Below are 23,798 nucleotides of genomic sequence, written 5' to 3'. Positions count from 1 at the left end.
AAACCTTGACAAGCCAATCGTCTAACCCCACCCACTGGGTAAAACCTCCACAATAAAAAGGAACCACAGACCTCCAGAATACAGAAAGCCCACTCCAGACACAGCAATCTAAACAAGATGAAAAGGCAGAGAAATACCCAACAGGTAAAGGAACATGAAAAGGGCCCACCAAGTCAAACAAAAGAGGAGGAGATAGGGAATCTACCTGAAAAAGAATTTAGAATAATGATAATAAAAATGATCCAAAATCTTGAAAGCAAAATGGAGGTACAGATAAATAGCCTGGAGACAAAGATTGAAAAGATGCAAGAAATGTTTAATAAAGATCTAGAAGAAATAAAAAAGAGTCAATTGAAAATGAATAATGCAATGAATGAGATCAAAAACACTCTGGAGGGAACCAAGAGTAGAATAACGGAGACAGAAGATAGGATAAGTGAGGTAGAAGATAAAATGGTGGAAATAAATGAAGCAGAGAGGAAAAAAGAAAAAAGGATCAAAAGAAATGAGGACAACCTCAGGGACCTCTGGGACAATGTGAAACGCCCCAACATTCGAATCATAGGAGTTCCAGAAGAAGAAGACAAAAAGAAAGGCCATGAGAAAATACTCGAGGAGATAATAGCTGAAAACTTCCCTAAAATGGGGAAGGAAATAGCCACCCAAGTCCAAGAAACCCAGAGAGTCCCAAACAGGATAAACCCAAGGCGAAACACCCCAAGACACATATTAATCAAATTAACAAAGATCAAACACAAAGAACAAATACTAAAAGCAGCAAGGGAGAAACAACAAATAACACACAAAGGGATTCCTATAAGGATAACAGCTGATCTATCAATAGAAACCCTCCAGGCCAGAAGGGAATGGCAGGACATACTGAAAGTAATGAAAGAGAATAACCTACAACCTAGATTACTGTACCCAGCAAGGATCTCATTCAGATATGAAGGAGAATTCAAAAGCTTTACAGACAAGCAAAAGCTGAGAGAATTCAGCACCACCAAACCAGCTCTTCAACAAATGCTAAAGGATCTTCTCTAGACAGGAAATGCAGAAAGGTTGTATAAACGTGAACCCAAAACAACAAAGTAAATGACAACGGGACCACACCTATCAATAATTACCTTAAATGTAAATGGGTTGAATGCCCCAACCAAAAGACAAAGATTGGCTGAATGGATACAAAAACAAGACCCCTATATATGCTGTCTACAAGAGACCCACCTCAAAACAAGGGACACATACAGACTCAAAGTGAAGGGCTGGAAAAAAATATTTCACGCAAACGGAGACCAAAAGAAAGCAGGAGTCGCAATACTCATATCAGATAAAATAGACTTTCAAATAAAGGATGTGAAAAGAGACAAAGAAGGTCACTACATAATGATCAAAGGATCAATCCAAGAAGAAGATATAACAATTATAAATATATATGCACCCAACATAGGAGCACCGCAATATGTACGGCAAACACTAACGAGTATGAAAGAGGAAATTAATAGTAACACAATAATAGTGGGAGACTTTAATACCCCACTCACAACCATGGATAGATCAACTAAACAGAAAATCAACAAGGAAACACAAACCTTAAATGATACAATGGACCAGCTAGACCTAATTGATATCTATAGGACATTTCACCCCAAAACAATCAACTTCACCTTTTTCTCAAGTGCACACGGAACCTTCTCCAGAATAGATCACATCCTGGGCCATAAATCTGGGCTTGGAAAATTCAAAAAAATTGAAATCATTCCAGTCATCTTTTCTGACCACAGTGCAGTAAGATTAGATCTCAATTACAGGAAAAAAATTGTTAAAAATTCCAACATATGGAGGCTAAATAACACGCTTCTGAATAACCAACAAATCATAGAAGAAATCAAAAAAGAAATCAAAGTATGTATAGAAATAAATGAAAATGAAAACACAACAACCCAAAACCTATGGGACACTGTAAAAGCAGTGCTAAGGGGAAGGTTCATAGCATTACAGGCACACATCAAGAAACAAGAAAAAAGCCAAATAAATAACCTAACTCTACACCTAAAACAATTAGAGAAGGAAGAAATGAAGAACCCCAGGGTTAGCAGAAGGAAAGAAATCTTAAAAATTAGGGCAGAAATAAATGCAAAAGAAACTAAAGAGACCATAGCAAAAATCAACAAAGCTAAAAGCTGGTTTTTTGAAAAAATAAACAAAATTGACAAACCATTAGCAAGACTCATTAAGAAACAAAGAGAGAAGAACCAAATTAACAAAATAAGAAATGAAAAGGGTGAGATCACAACAGACAACACTGAAATACAAAGGATCATAAGAGACTACTACCAGCAGCTCTATGCCAATAAAATGGACAACTTGGATGAAATGGACAAATTCTTAGAAAAGTATAACTTTCCAAAACTGAACCAGGAAGAAATAGAAGATCTTAACAGAGCCATCACAAGCAAGGAAATCGAAACTGTAATCAGAAATCTTCCAGCAAACAAAAGCCCAGGACCAGATGGCTTCACAGCTGAATTCTACCAAAAATTTAGAGAAGAGCTAACACCTATCTTACTCAAACTCTTCCAGAAAATTGCAGAAGAAGGTAAACTTCCAAACTCATTCTATGAGGCCACCATCACCCTAATTCCAAAACCAGACAAAGATGCCACAAAAAAAGAAAACTACAGGCCAATATCACTGATGAACATAGATGCAAAAATCCTTAACAAAATTCTAGCAAACAGAATCCAACAACATATTAAAAAAATCATACACCATGACCAAGTGGGCTTTATCCCAGGAATGCAAGGATTCTTTAATATCCGCAAATCGATCAACGTAATACACCACATTAACAAATTGAAAGATAAAAAACATATGATTATCTCAATAGATGCAGAGAAAGCCTTTGACAAAATTCAACACTCATTTATGATTAAAACTCTCCAGAAAGCAGGAATAGAAGGAACATACCTCAACATAATAAAAGCTATATATGACAAACCCACAGCAAGCATCACCCTCAATGGTGAAAAATTGAAAGCATTTCCTCTGAAATCAGGAACAAGACAAGGATGCCCACTCTCACCACTACTATTCAACATAGTGTTGGAAGTTTTGGCCACAGCAATCAGAGCAGAAAAAGACATAAAAGGAATCCAGATAGGAAAAGAAGAAGTGAAACTCTCGCTGTTTGCAGATGACATGATCCTCTACATAGAAAATCCTAAAGACTCTACCAGAAAATTACTAGAGCTAATTAATGAATATAGTAAAGTTGCAGGATATAAAATTAACACACAGAAATCCCTTGCATTCCTATACACTAACAATGAAAAAACAGAAAGAGAAATTAAGGAAACAATACCATTCACCATTGCAACAAAAAGAATAAAATACTTAGGAGTATATCTACCTAAAGAAACAAAAGACCTATACATAGAAAACTATAAAACACTGATGAAAGAAATCAAAGAGGACACAAACAGTTGGAGAAACATACCGTGTTCATGGATTGGAAGAATCAATATTGTCAAAATGGCTATTCTACCCAAAGCAATCTATAGATTCAATGCAATCCCTATCAAGCTACCAACGGTATTTTTCACAGAACTAGAACAAATAATTTCACAATTTGTATGGAAATACAAAAAACCTCGAATAGCCAAAGTAATCTTGAGAAAGAAGAATGGAACTGGAGGAATCAACCTGCCTGACTTCAGACTCTACTACAAAGCCACAGTCATCAAGACAGTATGGTACTGGCACAAAGACAGAAATATAGATCAATGGAACAGAATAGAAAGCCCAGAGATAAATCCACGAACCTATGGACAGCTTATCTTTGACAAAGGAGGCAAGGATATACAATGGAAAAAAGACAATCTCTTTAACAAGTGGTGATGGGAAAACTGGTTAACCACTTGTAAAAGAATGAAACTAGAACACTTCCTAACACCATACACAAAAATAAACTCAAAATGGATTAAAGATCTAAATGTAAGACCAGAAACTATAAAACTCCTAGAGGAGAACATAGGCAAAACACTCTCCGACATAAATCACAGCAAGATCTTCTATGACCCACCTCCCAGAATATTGGAAATAAAAGCAAAAATAAACAAATGGGACCTAATGAAAATTAAAAGCTTTTGCACAACAAAGGAAACTATAAGTAAGGTGAAAAGACAGCCCTCAGATTGGGAGAAAATAATAACAAATGAGGAAACAGACAAAGGATTAATCTCAAAAATATACAAGCAACTCCTGAAGCTCAATTCCAGAAAAATAAACGACCCAATCAAAAAATGGGCCAAAGAACTAAACAGACATTTCTCCAAAGAAGACATACAGATGGCTAACAAACACATGAAAAGATGCTCAACATCACTCATCATCAGAGAAATGCAAATCAAAACCACAATGAGGTACCATTACACGCCAGTCAGGATGGCTGCTATCCAAAAGTCTACAAGCAATAAATGCTGGAGAGGGTGTGGAGAAAAGGGAACCCTCTTACACTGTTGGTGGGAATGCAAACTAGTACAGCCACTATGGAAAACAGTGTGGAGATTTCTTAAAAAACTGGAAATAGAACTGCCATATGACCCAGCAATACCACTTCTGGGCATACACACTGAGGAATCCAGATCTGAAAGAGGCACGTGCACCCCAATGTTCATCGCAGCACTGTTTATAATAGCCAGGACATGGAAGCAACCTAGATGCCCATCAGCAGATGAATGGATAAGGAAGCTGTGGTACATATACACTATGGAATATTACTCAGCCGTTAAAAAGAATTCATTTGAATCAGTTCTAATGAGATGGATGAAACTGGAGCCCATTATACAGAGTGAAGTAAGTCAGAAAGATAAAGAACATTACAGTATACTAACACATATATACGGAATTTAGATAGATGGTGGCGATAACCCTATATGCAAAACAGAAAAAGAGACACAGAAATACAGAACAGACTTTTGAACTCTGGGGGAGAACATGAGGGTGGGATGTTTTGAAAGAACAGCATGTATATTATCTATGGTGAAACGGACCACCAGCCCAGGTGGGATACATGAGTCAAGTGCTCGGGCCTGGTGCACTGGGAGGACCCTGAGGAGTCGGGTGGGGAGGGAGGTGGGAGGGGGGATCGGGATGGGGAATACATGTAACTATATGGCTGATTCATGTCAATGTATGACAAAACCCACTGAAATGTTGTAAAGTGATTGGCCTCCAACTAATAAAATAATATTAAAAAAAAAAAAAAAAAAAAAAAAAAAAAAAAAATCACTGAAGAAAGGGAGGTGGGAGGGTGTAAGGAAGCAAGGAAAATCTAAACTAAAAAGGAATGTTTCCAGGCCCTTTTCTTTTATAAAATCACTAATTGAACTAAGTGGCCTGTGAGGGTCTCAGAAGCTCTAATGATTTTGGTCCCATATTTGCTATAGTAAAAATGATAATTTAAAAATTTGAAAAAGAAGCTATTCTTTTGAAACATTATGTATATATTAGTAATCCCCAGGTATAGCAACTTCATGCATCCATCCACATATGTGGTTAAAAGAGGACACTGCATCAGTGTCTACAGAATGTATTTTCCAAAGGCTTGAATCAAAGGTTACATTCTTCCTCTAAATTTCTCAGGTCCCCCCTACCCGAAAGCAAGCATGTAGCAAAAATAACCAACAAGAAGGATATTGGCACATAGTAGAAAGCTTTACTTTAACTGCTGTTTATTGATGGGATCATAATGCCTTTGGGATTCAGGTAGACCTCTACATCTACCTACTTTGTAACTTAAGTTCACAATTACACATTTGACCTCTTTTTGTATTGATACTTTTGCTCTCTGATCTCTTTTATAGAACTCAGAACCTTGACTTCCATTAAACTTTACATTTACATAGTGGGTTTGGGAATAGGAGGCTAGTCTCAAACCTCAAGGATGAAAACAGCAAAGGTTTCTGCCAGACGCCGGAGCCCCCTGAGGGCCCTTATATATCAAGTCCAGAATGCACTATTATGTTTTCTTAAATAACAGAACTAGCACCAAAACCAAGAAGAAATAACATGGAATATTACCAGAGAAGTGATTTAGTGAGAAATTTGATCTTGATGCAGGAATCTCACTGGACTTTCAACTTAATTCTTTCATTAGAAATGCTACTTTGATCTTGCTTGTGTTCAAGGCAAAATGTTAAAGGGAGCTTAAAAACAAATGTGACTGGATTTTTGATCTACACAAGTATCATTTTCTTCTTGATGAATAAGTGCAGGTACGAACTCGTAGAAAATAGCTTTGCATAAACCCCTAAAAGAGTCACAGGTAGTTATCCTTATATTCTTTTGTTGCTGTTCAGTCACTAAGTCATGTCTGATTCTTTGTGACTGTAGCATGCCAGGCTCCTCTGTCTTTCACTGTCTCCTAGAGTTTGCTCAAATTCATATCCATTGAGTCAGTGATGCTATCTAACCATCTCCTCCTCTGCTCTTTAACAGGGTATAAATTATAGATATTCTTTTCAGTTCAGTTCAGTCGCTCAGTCATGTCCGACTCTTTACGACCCCATGAATCGCAGCACACCAGGCCTCCCTGTCCATCACCAACTCCCGGAGTCTACTCAAACCCATGTACCAGGTAGAAATAAGGGCAAATACGTAGACACTGAGAAGCCATTGGATTGTTGAAGAAAAAAAGAATTAGTATTTCTGGACAAGGCAAAGAACACTGACAGCACAGGAAAGATGGGGCCTTCTTCCTGAGGATGAGAGATTTTTATAAGAGATGGATCCATTTCAGCAAAGTTAATAGGTAAAGATAAATTTTGCTGCCAAGGCTCTCAGAAAGTCAAGACTGCCTTCACCATTATGAGAAAGAGGCAAATTACCAATAAAGCGAGTTGACCTGCCGCAGGGAGTTTTCTCTAGGACAGACTGCACAAGATCACCTATTTCATCATCGGCTCCATGGTACCCATGTCAGTAGCTGAAGCTCTGATGTCAGCATCGCCCAATCCTTAGTAAATATTCATAACTAAGTCCATCTTTAAAAGTTTTGATCCCAAGATTTTAAGGCATGAAATAAAGATGCACTGAGAGTCTAGGAATACTTCCACTACAAATGAAAGTAAAGTCATTTGTAATAAAGGCTAATCCACAGCTATCTAGAATTCCCAGCTCTGCAGAAGCCCTGCAGAGTGCTAGTAACTAAAGTGCTAGTGACTGAGAGGACAATATATATTTCTTGAGGCCATTGGGCTCATGGTATTTACTAACTGAGTCATGCCAGACGTCACACATCTCGTTAGAAAGCACAGCCCAATGTGTCAAGCTATTATATTGTCTAATTTAATAATAAATTTGTGACTATGGCTAAATCTCCCTAATATACATAACATTATTGTTTCAGAGTAACTAATGGGTTTTAAAGTGGTTAAATTAGAGAGAAGAAGACAAGGAATGAACAGATTATGAGATAAATTATAAAAATGAATATATTTGGCATAAACTAAGTATGTCAGACTCTTCATTTATCTGCTAAGCCTAAAATAACTGGTTTTAAAAGAAATGATATTAACAAAACTGCAGTGTTCAGAGAACCCAGTAAACCATATGTTCCCCTGACTTTGGCACCGAAAAGTGTGTCAACATATTATGATGAATTTCTCTCTCTGAATTCAAACCACCTACTCATATCCTGATATTTATCTACTTGAAATTAATAACATCCTAAGCCAAAGATGTACCTAAAAATTAAAAAAAAAGATCATTTCTATACACATGTGGGAGAATACTCAATGAAGCCAGAAAACCAAACAGTAAAACAGACTGAGTAACAGGAAGACAAAAAAAAAACAAAGTCAGAAATTAAGGCAGTTTCCAGCATCCACCAACCCCCCCAAACTCCACTGATATCACCCAAAAGCTTCTCAGATTCAGATTCCCCATCTGTATGACAGGGAAACCATTTGATCAATATTCTTAGTTCTTTTGTGAGACCAAAAGCATCATGCACTGTGTATCATAACTCAGAGATACACTGACATATGAATATAGAAGGAAAATACATACACTAAGAAGAAAATTTTTACAGAAGTAACCTTATTCTCAATTTAAGAAAAAGTAGATGGAAAGTCACTGAGGAAAATCATAATGTTAGTTTTTTGAGACATCATAAAAAAGATGAAAATTTTTACAATAGAAAGAATAATCATCTGTGTGTATAGTTACATATGTTGAAGCTATAGGAAAGCATTTACCTCTGGTTCCTCATTAGCTGAGCTAACATTGCAGCCTGGAAGAGTAGGGACTCCCAAATCACTCATTTGTAACTTTGAAAAACCCTATAGCAGATTAGTCTTCATAATTACTTTTTGGCATTAGATCAAATTTAAATATTGTCACATTTAAATAGCAAATCTGAAATGTAGGTGGTAGAGAAAGGAATTATTGCTGAATTGGGGCCTCTCCTTTGCCCCAGTACAGATACATTTCATTGTCCCTAGGGTTCCAAAGCTTCCCCCAAATCAGACATTCCACTCTCCTTCCCATTCATCTTGGCATGTACTTAAAATCCAAATAACTTAATAGAGGGCTTCCCGGTAGCTCAGCAGTAGAGAATCCACCTGCCAATGTAGGAGATGCAGGTTTGATCCCTGTGTCAAGAAGATTCCCCCTGGAGAAAAAAAATGGCAACTCATTCCAGAACTGCCTGGGAAATCCTATGGACAGAGAAGCCAGGAGGGTTACAAAGTGCATTGGGTCACAAAGAGTTGTTCATGAGTCGGCAACTTAACAACTTAATAGAGCACTTAAAATGTCCACAATCTAACCTTCACTCTAATACTTCCTCCCTTTATGTCTTCCCAAGAATCTCTAGTTTCCCTCACAGGAGATTACTGTTTTTAATATTCAGGAAACGTTCATATTCCATGTGTCTGGAGCATCATTGTTTAACTTTTTTGTCTCTCAAAATCTCTTTTATTTCTCAAGCTCTGGCTCAAATACTGCCTACTCTGGGAAGCCCTCCTGGAAGAAATAGGAGCACTCTCCTCTTGCTTTCACACCAATTTAATCATGCCCTTATAATTTCATTTACCACACTGATTTCACTTGTCTTTAATAGAATGTGAGTTTTTAGAGGAAAAATGTTATACTTCATCAAGCTGCAAAGAGAGAATAAAAATACCAGTTCAGTAGCAAATGGTATAAATAAACCTATTACCTGGTAAAGTCTCAATAAAGGTTCCCCATCCTTGTTGTGTAGCCTCTGTACCAAGCAAATGTCTTCTATATAAGGAACAATTGCTGAATAAACTACTTTAGGGCTATATAGCACTAATTTTCCCCTATTAATCATATTCCTTGCTGATAAAGTTACACGAAATAGTTAAGGAATGACCTAGAGCAGTTAAAAAAACCTTGGGAAAAGAAGAATTTAAAACCTCTACCATTTACTTATCCTATAAAAACTCAAGTTGGAAATAAAACACATTTGAAGTCCATTTATGTTATTAATCTAATGCTGGAAGAGTACAGATTTGTAAAGCAGTTATCTTGGTACATTCTATACCAACAGAAGACAGGTCAAATATTCTTCCCTACAGAGCAAATAAAAATTTTAGTAAAATGATTTTAACCTTGTTTCTCAAATAATGTATACAAAGAACTCAAATTTTAAATGAGAATAGTAAATATTCATTGTAATTATAAGTGATATTTCATATATCTGTGAGTGCTAAGCTGCTTCAGTTGTGTCTGACTCTTTGTGACCATACGGACTGAAGCCTGCCAGGCTCCTCTGTTGATTGGATTCTCCAGGCAAGAATATTGGGGTGGGTTACCATTCCTTTCTCTAGGGGATCTTACCGACCCAGGGATCAAACTCCGTACTCCTGCATTGCAGGCGGCTTCTTTACTGTCTTGAGCCACCAGGGAAGTCAACATTGTGGTGATTTAGTTGCTAAGTCGTGTCCAACTCTTGCGACCCCATGGACTGTAGCTTACCAGGCTCCTCTATCCATAGGACTACCCAGGCAAGAATACTGGAATGGGTTGCCATTTCCTTCTCCAGGGGATCTTCCTGACTTCTGGATTTAACCTGGGTCTCCTGGAGAAGGAACTGGCAAGCTACTCCAGTATTCTTGTCTGGAAAATCCTATGGACTGAGGATTCTGGTAGGCTATAGTCCATGGGGCTGCAAAGAGTCAGACACGACTGAGCGACTTCACTTCCTGAACTGCAGGCGCATTCTTTACCGACTAACCTACGAGGGAAGCTCAGTCAACATTTACATTTGGTATATATATATTTACTTTTCCTTAGTTTTTATGTTTATTAAATGTCTATGTTTACAAAAATATAAAAATGGAAATGCATATTTCCTTATTTTAATTGTTTTAAAATGCAATTATAACCATTCCCAAAGTCTGTTCTGGTATAATAGAGGTATGATAGTTGGTTTGCAGTAGTAAGAATGTCTCCAAGTTTTCTGGATGGGTTTAATAATTTGTCCATTGTGACAAATTCACTTGCTTGTGAAATAAGATCACGGTTCAATATCTGTCCACTTATGTTAGTTATTTCCCACATAGCAAAGACCTCCTTTGCTTTGGAATTATTATTTACTAAACCCTGCCAGGCATTTTAGACACCATGTGAGTAGAGAGTGAGTAGATGCTTCAGGATACACCTAGCCACATCCTCCAGTGGTGCCTGTGCAAGAGCATATTTATGCATGGTTGCAAGTGATGAAAACATGCAGATTTGAAGATTCTCGAGCCTTGTCTTTTTGTGGCATGATATTTGTAGCAAACTGTTGGATGTGTCATGGTGTCCCTATTGTAAATGTTAAACATGGTAATTTAATTGATGGTGACTTCCAAATTAGAAAAGGATGTAACTGCAATCTCAGGAGATATTGAAAATAGTTGAATGATGAATACAAAATGGAATTACACTTTAAGAATACAACTGGAATTATAAATCATATGTGGCTTAGCTTTTTGACTAGGGGTATAATTGCTATGGCCATTGACAATTACTTCCTTCTTTCAAAGAAATAAAATTAAACTAAAGGGCCTGGTTATTTTTATCTTAAAGTATGCAATTTTTACTTTCAGACTCGGGTGAATTTTAAAACCAAAAAGTAGACAAAAGGTAGAAAAAGATGGAGGGAGAATTCATTTGATATAATGAGTACAAATATATGGGAAATTGTGGGTTTTGAACCTTTAGGTCAGTCTCTTCAAAATGGGAGTTACTGAGTTATGAGTTCGTTATCAAGGAATAGATCTGAGAATTTATTATTCTCATTCCTGTATTCAAATCCTAGACTAGTCTGTGCATAGCAGTACTTCTCAAAGAGTATTACCACCCCTAGGGGACATATGGAAAACACACATTAGGTGATACAGGAAGTGGGCAGACAAGCTTATGGGAAGTTCTGACATGCTCTAGGCAGTCTCAAATGACTGAGAACAGTCTCTGTTCCCACATGAGTTTTAAAAAGTCCTGCTGTTTGCAGGTGAGACCTGAATAGGATTTACTGAGCCTAAAGTTTAATTTCATTTTAGGTATACAAATGTTTTTATGCATGCTTTAAAATACACCTTGAATTGTTTCAGGAATACACTACCATGTAAATCAAAGGAGTATTGTGCTATATAGTTTGTTTGGAACTTTACCAATAGTTTTAAAATGTTTGGAAAGTTCATGTCATAAAGTGTTCTGAGTATCCACGACACACATGTATCAAAGCTGCTTTTGCCTCACTGATTTGAGGGACAGGTAGAAGCAGCTGATGACTTTATTGTATCTTCTTGTGTTTGACTCTTTGCAACCCCATGGACGATAGCCCTCTAGGCTCTCTGTCCATGGGGTTCTTCAGGCAAGAATACTGGAGTGGGTAGCCATTCCCTTCCCTAAGTATCTTCTCTGATCCAGGGATCAAGCCCAGGGATCTTCTCTGACCCAGAGTCTCATGCATTGCAGTTAGATTCTTTAGTGTATGAGCCACCTGGAAGGCTCATTGTATCTTCTAGTGATGTGGAACCCCAGGTTTCCACACCAAAGTACATGTTATTAGATTATGTGTGTGTGTGTATGTGTGTGTGTTAAGTTGCTTTAGTCATGTTTGACTCTTTGCGACCCTATGGACTGTGGCCTGCCAGACTCCTTAGACCATGGGATTCTCCAGGCAAGAATACTGGAGTGGATTGCCATGCCCTCCTCCAGGATATTCCCGACCCAGGGATCGAACCCACATCTCTTACATCTCCTGCACTGTCAGGCAGGTTCTTAATCATTAGTGCTACCTGGGAAGCCTGTTAGATTATGTATTACTACTTAAATAAATAATGCATTTACACATTAAGATCAGGATGTTATACAAATATATTTAAATTGTAAGCATAGATAGTTTCAGTTCAGTTCAGTCGCTCAATCGTGTCTGACTCTTTGCGACCCCATGGACTACAGCACGCCAGGCCTCCCTGTCCATCACCAACTCCTAGAGTTTACCCAAACTCATGTCCATTGAGTCGGTGATGCCATCCAACCATCTCATCCTCTGGTGTCCCCTTCTCCTCCTGCCCTCAGTCTTTCACAGCATCAGGGTCTTTTCCAATGAGTCAGCTCTTCACATCAGGTAGTTTATATTAACTATAAATTACATTGCAGGATCTAAAAGTAGGGCATGTCAAGGCGTTAATTGTAAAAATGACAAGCTACATTTGAAAGGTTTAGGAATCATTAAGAATCAAAGGTTCCCAGGGACTTCCCTGGGGGTCCAGTGGATAAGACCCCATACTCTCAATGCAAGGGGCCTGGGTTCAATCCCTGGTCAGCAAACTAGATTCCACATGCCACAACTAAAGATCCTGCAGGTAGCAATGAAGATCAAAGGTCCCTCATGCCACAGCTAAGATCTGGCACAGCCAAATAAGTTAAAAAAGAATCAAAGATTCCTAGATTGTTAGAAGTTAAAACAAGCTTTAATAGACATATGTTTATAAAACAAGCAAAAATGCTTATTATTTATAAGAATATGGTAGAAATTAAGGGCATGGACCTTACATTTATGAAGAGTTTTAAAAACCTTGCTAGTTTTTGATCCAATTCTCATAATTTATCCTAAAGAAATAATTGGCAAGACATCCTTTTCACAAGAAAATTATGGTAGAAATAATAAAATCAATACTTAATAATTCAGGATATACTACGTGATGGAGTATTAAGTGGCTTTTAAAAATAACCCATAAATTTACATTTGTTGTTTATTCACTCAGTCATGTCTGACTCTTTGCAATCCCCTGGACTGCAGCGCACTAGGCTTCCCTGTCCTTCACCATCTCCTGGAACTTGCTCAAACTCACATCCATTGAGTTGGTGACGCCATCCAGCCATCTTGTACTCTGTTATCCCCTTCTCCTCCTGCCTTAAAACCTTCCCAGCATCAGGGTCTTTTCTAATGAGTCGGCTCTTCACATCAGATGGCCAAAATATTGTAGCTTCAGCTTCAGAGAACATCAGTAATTTCAATGAATATTCAGGATTGATTTCCTTTAGGATTGGCTCGTTTGATCTCCTTGTAGTCCAAGGGACTCTCAAGAGTCTTCTCCAACACCACATTTCAAAAGTATCGATTCTTTGGCGCTCAGCCTTCTTTATAGTCCAACTCTCACATCCATACATGACTACTGGAAAAACCGTAAGTGTGGCTAGACGGACCTTTGTTGCCAAAGTAACATCTCTGCTTTTTAATATGCTGTCTAGCTTTATCAAAGCTTTTCTTTCGAGGAGCAAGCATCTTTTAATTTCATGGTTGCAGTCATAGAGATATAGTAAATATTCATAACATTAAGTGGAAGGATACACTGTGATATTATTTTGCTTTTTAAAGCAGGGAGCTTTGCATACAAAGAGTAGTAGAAAGAATCATACTCTAAAACTGAAAAATGGAATTACTAGTAAATTGTATTTCTTCTCTACACATTTCTTTATTTTTAAATTATCAAAAAATAAGCCTGCATATCTGAAAAGTTCTTTTTCTTTGAAAAGTTTTTTTTTTTTAATGTTACTACTATACACATGATTTTTTTAAAAAGAGTTTTGGATATGGACCATTTTAAAAGTCTTTCTTGAATCTGTTACAAAACTGCTTCTGTTTTATGTTTTGGTTTTTTGATCTCTAGGCATGTGGGATCTTAGCTCACTGACCAGGGATCAAACCCACATCCCCTGCATTGAAAGGTGAAGTCTTAACCACTGGACCTCCAGGGAAGTCCTTTAGCATAATTTTAGAAAGCACAAAGATTGGGTTCAAGTGGGGATCTATCCTGAGGAACTCTGACCTAAGAATACTAAGCCCCAGTGTCTCCCCTTCATGAAAAGTCATGACAGTTACATAAAATAGGCTTACAACTATCCTTGCACAGTGCTGCACCTATATATGTTCTTGCTATTGCTGTTGCTCTTAATATTAGTACTAATGAGGAAAATAAGACCTACTACAGTTAGATGTCTTAGGAAGTATGAAAGAAAAGTGAAGTCGCTCAGTCGTGTCCGACTCTTTGCAACCCCATGGACTGTAGCCTACCAGGCTCTTCTATTCATGGGATTTTCCAGGCCAGAGTACCGGAATGGGTTGCCATTTCCTTCTCCAGGAGATCTTCCCTACCCAGGAATTGAACCTGGGTCTCCTGCATTGTAGGCAGACGCTTTACCATCTGAGCCACCAGGGAAGTTTCTTCTATCTCAATTATTTAAAATCACATTGTGTTACAGAGGAAATATAATATATTCAAGTAACTATTATACTGTAGGTGGTACTTTGTTTCTCTTACATAGTATATATTCTCCTTTGGATGAAAGGGCCATACTGAAACATGTTGGAACACTCAAAGACACAGTTTTCTTTCTCCAAAACCACTGTATATAATAAAGATAAATGCTAGAAGTTGACTAACAGCTGAGGATGACAGAGTAGGGGTAGGAGAATGTGGGCTGGAAGCTTGAAACCACAGAAACAGGTTTCAAGCTCTATCTCAGTTACTATCACAATATTTACATTTAAGCATAAAAGTCTATTGAAAAATATGACTTTCGATTATGCATTTGTAGAATTTTGTAAATGTTATCAAAAGGACATGCAGAAGGAAACAGGAAAGGAGACCGGCCTGTCTCAGAAACTATCTTGAATCCATTGTGTCAGATATTTCCCAAATACATGCACAACAAAACGAAACATTGCCACTATGCTTATGTGGCTGAATCTTCTACCTTGAGGGCTACAATTACCTGCATTTCTTTTAATAACATGCCCAATCATTAGTCCGCTAACAAAGGAAAAATCATGACGATGTACAAGTCATATTCACCAGCACTACAGAGAACAGAGCAGCAGGAACTCCAGACTTACTAAATATTTTCCGATCTTCGGCCAATGTTTTCCTGCTGGTTTACTAACAAGGACTTTCTGTTTTGTAATACATGACTCAGAAATACATGAGTTTACAGTATTTTTTCCCCTGCTCTCTCACCTTTTATGTCACAAGCAGCTAACATGTCATTTCCCCTTTTCCCCTAGAGTGTTCCTTCCAATAGAGTCAAAGGTGTCACATCACAGTCTACCATTGATTTCCTATCTGTCCCAGTCACCACAAAAACTGTCGCCCAGTACTCATCCTGCATTGTCCTTCGTGAGGGCTGGATCTTCCAAGGAGGCCCTTGACCATTGGTATTCTGTGATTCCTTCTATAAAACTACAGTTTAACTGAAAGAACTAAATAGGGATAAGAAACAAGAGGACCCTCACACAATAATCTGAGATTTCAACAAGCCTAGAAATAAAATATATATCATCCTTCAAAAAGAGGAAAATACACAGATGGGAGATAAACGACCAACAAGTGGCTGGTTCTAATCTCTCTCACTTTATGCCTATCTCTCTGGTGAGATGAAGTGTAACCGAAAATATTGACATGGATTTGTTTTTAAGGAAATGGTAGTGAAATAATGGGTTTCCCAGGTGGCGCTAGTGGTAAAGAACCCGCCTGCCAATGCAGGAGATGTAAAAGAAGCTGATTTGATCCCTGGGTCAGGCAGATACCCTGGAGGAGGGCATGGGAACCCACTCAAGTGTTATTGCCTGGACAGAGGAGCCTGGTGGGCCACGGTCCACAGGGTTGCAATGAATCAGATATAACAGAAGCGACTTAGTGCATACACAGTTAAATAATATATAAATAACACAGAAAAAAGACAATCTTTTAATTTGAGCTATGGCATAGAATTAGACAGGTGAAGCCTGAGTCTGCCCATCTTTTTGAATTGCCAAAGTGAGGAAGGATTTCCCAGGTAACATAGAAATTCCAGAGTTTCATGTTAAAAGAAAATAAATGCTGACCATATTCTGTAACACACTGGGGACTGACCTTAGCCCTGTGCTATCTGACTGCTGACAAGGCAGCAGGCTCCTGCCCTTGCCACTGGCTTGCTTCAGGCCTGAGGCTCCCCCTGCGCACACACTATCCTGGGGCAAGGTGGACATATGAAATAAAGTATCTAACACATCCATAGTACCTTTCATGTTCATAGCTCAAAGAGCTTTATAAAGGCCAATTAATTTATCAAGTTTCATAAACTCTGAAGGACACATATAATTACAGCTCTATGCATGGCTAACCAGAGGCAACAAATAGTCATATGTGTGGATGAACAGCATTTAGATTTTAATTGTCTCATGTTTGAACTTTCAAGTGCCCACAGAAAGCCAGGGGCACAATGAAGAATTTCTGAGTCACTGGCAAATTCTAAGAATTGTGAGTTGGGTTAAGAACGTGCCTAAGAAACTATGATGTCGTTGCCAACACCCGAAAGAACTCTGGCTGTCTCTACTTAAGCAAAGAGTGTTTAGATCCAATTAGGAGAGCCTCCTCCCCCACATCTCCATGCTTTGGTAAAAGTATAGAATCCATTAGTTGAAGCTTTAGTGTGGCATGCTAAGTGAAATCTACAGAATTCACAGTAAAGAGAAATAGTATTATATGTGTACCCTTTATTTCACAGATTAGGCCAACAGGGGTTAAGTGATTTGGCCAAATATTGGTGGATGATCAGGCTTTTGGGATATTGTAAAAGGAGATCATAGGCAGTATATAATGTGAATCAGTCATCTAATTTTTATAACAACTGCATATATGATTGATACTCCATATATGATTCAGGGAAGGCTTCCCAGGTGACACAGTGGTAAAGAATCTGCCTGCCAAGGTAAGAGGCACAAGAAACATAGGTTCCATCCCTGGATCAGGAAGATCCCCTGGGGGAGCAAACCCACTCCAGAATTCTTCCTGGGAAGGGTCCATGGGCATAGGAGACTGTCCATGAGGTCAGCAAGAGTCATGACCGAACACGTGCACGCACACACACCTTTCAGGCAGTCTAGAGTGCAGACTGGGTGAGGCACGTGCGAACTGACGAGGAGAATCCTTTCAATCCCAACAAGCTGCCACTCTGATTTCTAGAATAACCTTTGCTCAAATGGACTTAGTTTGACTTCAAAAAAACTCCTACATCTGAGAGAGTACTATTAATGCTTCTTTATAGTTTTACTGATACCGATGCAATGACAGAAAAGCTAGAACATCAATTAAAATAACCTTTCCTAGGCTGAAATGTTTGATGCTTACCATGTGCCAGGCAAATTGCTAAGTACCTAACATAAATCTAACATTCAGGGTTCTCACAAACCCCTATTAAGAATAGTACTTTACTATTATTTTACATATGAGCAAACTGAAACACAGAAAATGGGAATAATTTGATGAAGATCACTCAGTAAATAAGGGTACAGTTGAGAATCAAAATCAGTTGTATCTAAATCCAGACTACAATCTTAATCACTATGTTAAACTGGATGTTGTATATTGGGTTGTAATTTATTTTAAGCAAGATAAATTTTAGAGATATAATCATGAGAAAATCTCTACTGAGGACATGTATATGTGAATAAATGTGTTTGGCAAAGAATGAATAGTAAATTCCAAATCAGCATTTATATATATATATTTTATCATGAGGCTAATACCCCATTTTAAATTTAACTAAAGCCTTCATCTTTTGCATTGCTTATAAGTACTGGTACAAGCCATATTAAGGATAAACACATACAATTAAAATAATATCATTCTAAAACATTTTAAAATATTAAGTCTGGAATGGAAATTTTTTTTTCTATTTTCTTTGAAACTCATTGGCTCACAGGCAAAACAAAATTGGGCTGATAATTTAGTCTCCTTATCCCAGCCTCAATGAGAAATATGAAACTCCCAGATATTTGTTGTAAAAATAATTTAAAAGTCAGAATATAGAATATTTTATACATAGCACTTAAAATTATATATTATAAGTTAGTCTTTATTATTGATGATTATGAAAGAGGGCTAGGGAGAAAAAGGAAATAGAGAAAGAAAGACATTCCAGACATGAGAAGGGGAGACAGACAGATGCAGATAAACCTAGAGAAAAACTGAGCAAAACATCAATGAACAATGCACAAAAAGTACACATCTGTCCTACATGAATATACAGCCTTAGAAAAAAGATGTAGATAGATGATACTTAATGGCTATACAGCAAACTATTTGTTAATGAGAATGTAAGTGCAGGATGTAGTTTTCATTATTTTATACCCCATTTTAAGACTTTCTAGCCTTCAGGATTATATTGTGCTTTCTGCATTCCCAGCATAACCTATTGAAATTTGGCAGTGGACCAGAGGAAATTAAAGAGATGCTCACTTCCACTCAAAAAGAGCACAATCAGGTCACTATCATAAAAGACCCAGGTAAATTTATGATATTACTGTAAATGATCAGTTCAAGCCTCTTATTTAAATAAGTCACTAGACTTCAAATTGGATCCTAAAAAGAACTATAGCTCATTAATTTTACAACTGTCCATTTTTCATCAGAGAAATTTTGTCATTGCATCTCCACTGGTCTCACGGACATGTATTTTCAAGTTTCAACTCCTATCACACAGACAGAAAAACAATCTCTCTGTGGACTTCAAATCCATTCCAGAGATTTTGCTCTTCTTCATAAATCAGGTTAACTTAACCATATTTGCAACAGCTGATAGTCGCCAGACCCGAAGACTCCTCAGTACCTGTTGTCTATCCAGGCGCATCCTCTTGGCGGCATTTCTACTCTCACTCTCACAAGCTGAGGCCAAGATACTCTCAGCAACTGCTGAAGTAAGGTGGGAAGGAATAGGTCGAGACTAAAAAAAAAGAGAGAAAAGAACATGAACAAATTATTAACAGTATCATTAAGAGACCAACACTATGCTCAGAAGATCTCATAGGACGTGCAAGAGTATCAACTTAATCCAACTGAACTGATTTTGATAGGAAATGGAAATCTCAAAGATGAATAATGAAAGCTAGTTAGAGGTAAGGCTAGAGATACTACAGATCCATCATTCATTCCCATAGCTCCTTTGTCACAAGTGTTTAGTCTGGGCCATTGAGTGTGGATAGGCAGTGGAAAATTCCTGACTGGGTTTTGTAAAGAAAATGAGTCCTTTATTTCTCTTATAACCTATGACAATGCACAACAAAACAAAACAAGTGACAGGGCTGAAACAGTTGGAAAAACTGACAGACACTCTGACCATGTCAAACCATCTTAACATGAAATATTACGACTATTTATAGGCTAAGTTGTGACACAATTGATGCAAATAAAATCCTTTTAGAAAAAACTTACTTTAGCTTAAAAACAAACTGAGAATTCAGGCCTAAAACAATTTTTATATAACAAAAATTCAGTGTTCTAGACGTGAGATGAGTATGTGCCTACATGTTTTATTTATAAAATAATGTGTTAATATCAATAATCTAATGGGTACATGTTGGAAATCCATCTTCTGTGTAGCTCATAGAAATTCACTAAACCCCTAAATTCCTAATTAGGTACAAATTGTTAGTGATTTTCCATATTATCCATGATAATCTGAAAAGTTTTCCATTTTTCCCATAATTACATGCAAATTTATCTAACTGAAAGATGAAGTACTTAATGACACTGAGTATTTTTTTAAAAAGTAAGACAAGCAAATGGTAGATAAGAAGATATCAATACAGAAAAATTGAGTCAAGTGAGACAGCAAAATATGAAATTACACAAAAAAAGAGTCTTTTAGGAAACTAGCATATGTAATGGCATGCTATCTCAGGTTTTCAAAGCCTCCATCCAAATTACATGTGGATACCACACATATTTATTAGAAGCCACCAAACTCATAGGGACCTTTTAACTATTTTTGTAAATGAACGTGAGCATGCCTTTATTGGACTTGATTCATTTTGCTAACTCTGGCATGTCTCATGTGCTTTAGCAAACTGAACCACAGCACTTCTATCTCAAACAATAATCTACAACAGCTAAATTCAAACCCACGGTGCTTAAATGGATAGTCCTCAGTAGCATTTGTTCAGTGCAGAAAGAGACCAGGCTTTGACCTTGCTTGAACTAGGAAGAAATTTCTGCTGCTACCTCAGCCAACTTCCCCAGGCTTCCAGCTCCAAAGTGGCCTCTGCAGACAAAAGGTAGGAAAGGTATGGGGTACAGTCTCCACTTGCTAACCCTGTGAGATGGTGGAAACACTGGCTGGACAACTCTGATAGTAAAGCGTTAGGATCCTCGGGATGTGAATTTTCCAACAGAAAGAAAAGAAAGAGGCCCCATAGGTAGCAGGAAGAAAGCAGCAAAAATATTTTGACAGAGAAATTACAAAGCCAGGATTCTGGATTGGGAATAGAGAGGGTCAAGTGCGGTAAACGTTTAAAATTTTTAAACTGTCATGAAGGATATATATGTAATTTCAAAATGAATATTGTTTCATTTTATTCTGCACTTTGCTAAATATGGATAAGAAAGTCTAGCTCAGAACTGAAAATATATTCAGCTACAAAAATCAGTGTTTCATTAAATGACGGCCATAGTGTGGTTCAAAATTATACTCTAAACTTCATGGGAATTGGATATACAATGTTGTCCTTCTCAAATGAATTATGTTTTGAGGCAAAGAGGTCATAGGAAAAATGGGAATAAGAACATTCTCTTATTTTTAAAAAATCATTTATTTGACTGTAGCTAGCATTATTCAAATACTAGAAGTGAAAGTTCATACCTGTATAAACTACATCCTTAGACACTTCATTTGGTTCTAGACACTGAATTAACAAAAGCAAAGCAGAGTATCAGCAGTCTCTATGAAAGTTCTTCATCCATTTCATTTATTCTTTTTACCTGGTATTTCTATTCAAAATTAGGAATATATAATGCTATGTGCTATGCTTAGTTGCTCAGTTGTGTCTGACTCTTTGCGACCCCATGGACTGTAGCCTGCCAGGCTCCTCAGTCCATGGGGATTCTCTAGGCAAGAATACTGGAGTGGGTTGCCATGCCCTCCTCCAGGGGATCTTCCTAACCCAGGGATCAAACCCAGGTCTCCCGCATTGCAGGCAGATTCTTTACTGTCTGAGCCACCAGGGAAGTCCATATAACACTATGAAGCTTCATTAAGCAGATTAAATTGTAGTAATAAATACATACATCCCTTAAATAAATTCAAGTTTGTAGAAAAGAGAGGACACAAGGTAAAACATCTTTTGAAGTAAAATTAGCTGGTAGAATTTCCTCTCAAATTCTATTTTTTTAAATATTTAAAATGGGAAATGACTTTTACTAGAACAGTGTAAGTTATTGTGTATAATAATTTATATAGTTTCCTTACTGGAGAAAATGATAGAGTTGGGTTTTTCCCAGATATATTTATTTGGTTTTCTCAGAAACTAGAATAATGTCCTGGCTGAGTAGGACGAGATATTTTTTAAGGTCACTGGATAACCTTTCATTTTTTGGGGAAAAAGTTAACTGCAAGATAAAGCAATCATGTACTCTTTCCTATTAAGAGGAAGCAATGAGTAGAAGCCAAGATATGTGATAAGACATGGCCAGAGGTTAAACAATACAATTTTTGAAATTAGTTGTTCTGAGTTTATTGTAGAATCATAATCTGATAACTGTAAATGGCCATGGTGATCATTGAATGCAAGCTTCTTTAAAGTCTGAAGAAACTTTTCTGCCTAATTCTGAACTAGAAATAGAATCCAGGTTTTACGTACTGCAATTCTCATCTCTTCCACTCTCCTAAATTCTGTTGTCTACTTAGTACTTTTACATAATTCATTATTAATATAAAATATTTTAGGAGAAATGCTTACATATAAACTCTTGGCTCAACTAAAAATAAGCATACTAAAAATAGTTCTTTAGGCATCTGTTTACAATTACAACTGATAAGCTCATGGGACAAGGGCAGAATGAATGAATAAAATCTCTATTACAGTTTAATAGATATATATGTGTTTTTCAAGGCATTTACAATATCCTAACTAAAGACAAAATATGTGCCTCCAAGAAGAACACCAATCCTGTTCATTCTAATTAATTTTAAGATAAATATTAATAATACTTGACTCATATTGAGTGCTTAGTTGTGGGGGCATTAACACAAGAATCTTAGGTTCATTATCTTATTTCTTCCTAACAACATTGAAGAAAAAATATACTACTTATATCACTCTTTTAAAGAAAACCAAATTAAATCCCTATATAATTTTCCCAAGATCACACAGCTATGATGTAGAAACACTAATATGTAATTCTGATGATACATTTGGAATAATATTCCCTAGTAAAGCTTATTCTCATTTTAAAACTAAGGCCTCAATGAGTTTAAAGAAAACTAGAGCTCTTAAATACTACACATTCTTATAGAGGGATCCATGTACAGCTAACTCAATCTTGTATTGAAACAAAGAATATATTAGGACCTCCTTAAAGACCTTTGAGTGGTCAAAATCCTTATAAAACATTTTCCTATTAATTTTTAAAAACCCTTCTTCATTAATAGCATGATAAAATGGAACTTAATTCAGTGACAAATTGTAAACTGAAGCAATCTAAATTCACAAGATTTTCATTTTGGAGCAAACAGAACTTTCAAGATATTACTGTACATGAAACATAATAAAGCTTAGTTTCATGCTCGAAATGAGAATGAGGAGCCAGGCAGAGAAATTCTTTTTTTGTTCTTTTTCTCCTGTAAGGCAGTCCTGGTAAACAACCCCTTGGTTCTAATACTGATGAGCTAGTAATGAATGCTGATGCTGGTCAATACACAGAGAGTTCAGTTATGCTGTACCCAGCTATACTTTACTAAATATGAAAGAATTTTGCTGATTCTTCCTCCATAATGTAGCTAATATCTATTTCACAACTTAAAAGTACTTAGACCAAGACAGTGAGAAGGAAATTAATCAATTTTGTTCCTTATAAAAGCAGTGTTAAGAGAGAAATTTGAAACTGTTATATAGTATGAGTTCTTAGAACCATCTTCATGGGAACTCTCCTTTCCTTTGCCACATTTAATTGTAGAGAGCTTATTCTAAAATCACCTCTTCAGTGTTTTCCTGGCAGTACATTAAGGGCTGTAGTCGTGGGTTCCACCAGGGATAAATGCAGAAGATTCCTTCTAACACCAGTTAAGACACACAAGCTTTCATTGTAATAACTTGAAATAATAATATTTCAATGAAAAATCAAATGCAAAGGATAAATATTATCAGTAGATAATTTATGGAAAATAATACTTCTCCTTGTGACTGATTATAGCTCAGTAAATCTACTATTTTGTGTATATTTTAGAAAATTTAAAAATGA

General features: G+C 36.9%; 1 protein-coding gene and 1 non-coding gene across 7 annotated transcripts in view; both read right to left on the bottom strand.

Moving 5' to 3' along the window:
- The window catches only part of NOL4 (nucleolar protein 4), a 451,497-nt gene that overhangs the window by 105,385 nt on the left and 322,314 nt on the right, over window positions 1-23,798 (bottom strand). For 5 of the 6 annotated variants that reach the window (XM_065935126.1, XM_065935125.1, XM_065935127.1 and 2 more), the window contains one exon: window positions 19,174-19,287. The exons of the other annotated variant lie outside the window; for it this stretch is intronic. In XM_065935126.1, the coding sequence (XP_065791198.1) occupies window positions 19,174-19,287 (114 nt within the window). The remainder of the gene's footprint in view (window positions 1-19,173; window positions 19,288-23,798) is intronic. 6 annotated transcript variants of the gene reach the window in all.
- Window positions 14,673-14,744, bottom strand: TRNAC-ACA (transfer RNA cysteine (anticodon ACA)). The gene has a single exon. It is a non-coding gene; the product is annotated as a tRNA-Cys (tRNA).

This window comes from Muntiacus reevesi, chromosome 4 (assembly GCF_963930625.1).
Source record: "Muntiacus reevesi chromosome 4, mMunRee1.1, whole genome shotgun sequence".
NCBI lineage: Eukaryota > Metazoa > Chordata > Mammalia > Artiodactyla > Cervidae > Muntiacus > Muntiacus reevesi.
Note: the sequence above shows the minus strand (reverse complement) of the source record. Positions and strands in the feature narration are given on the sequence as shown.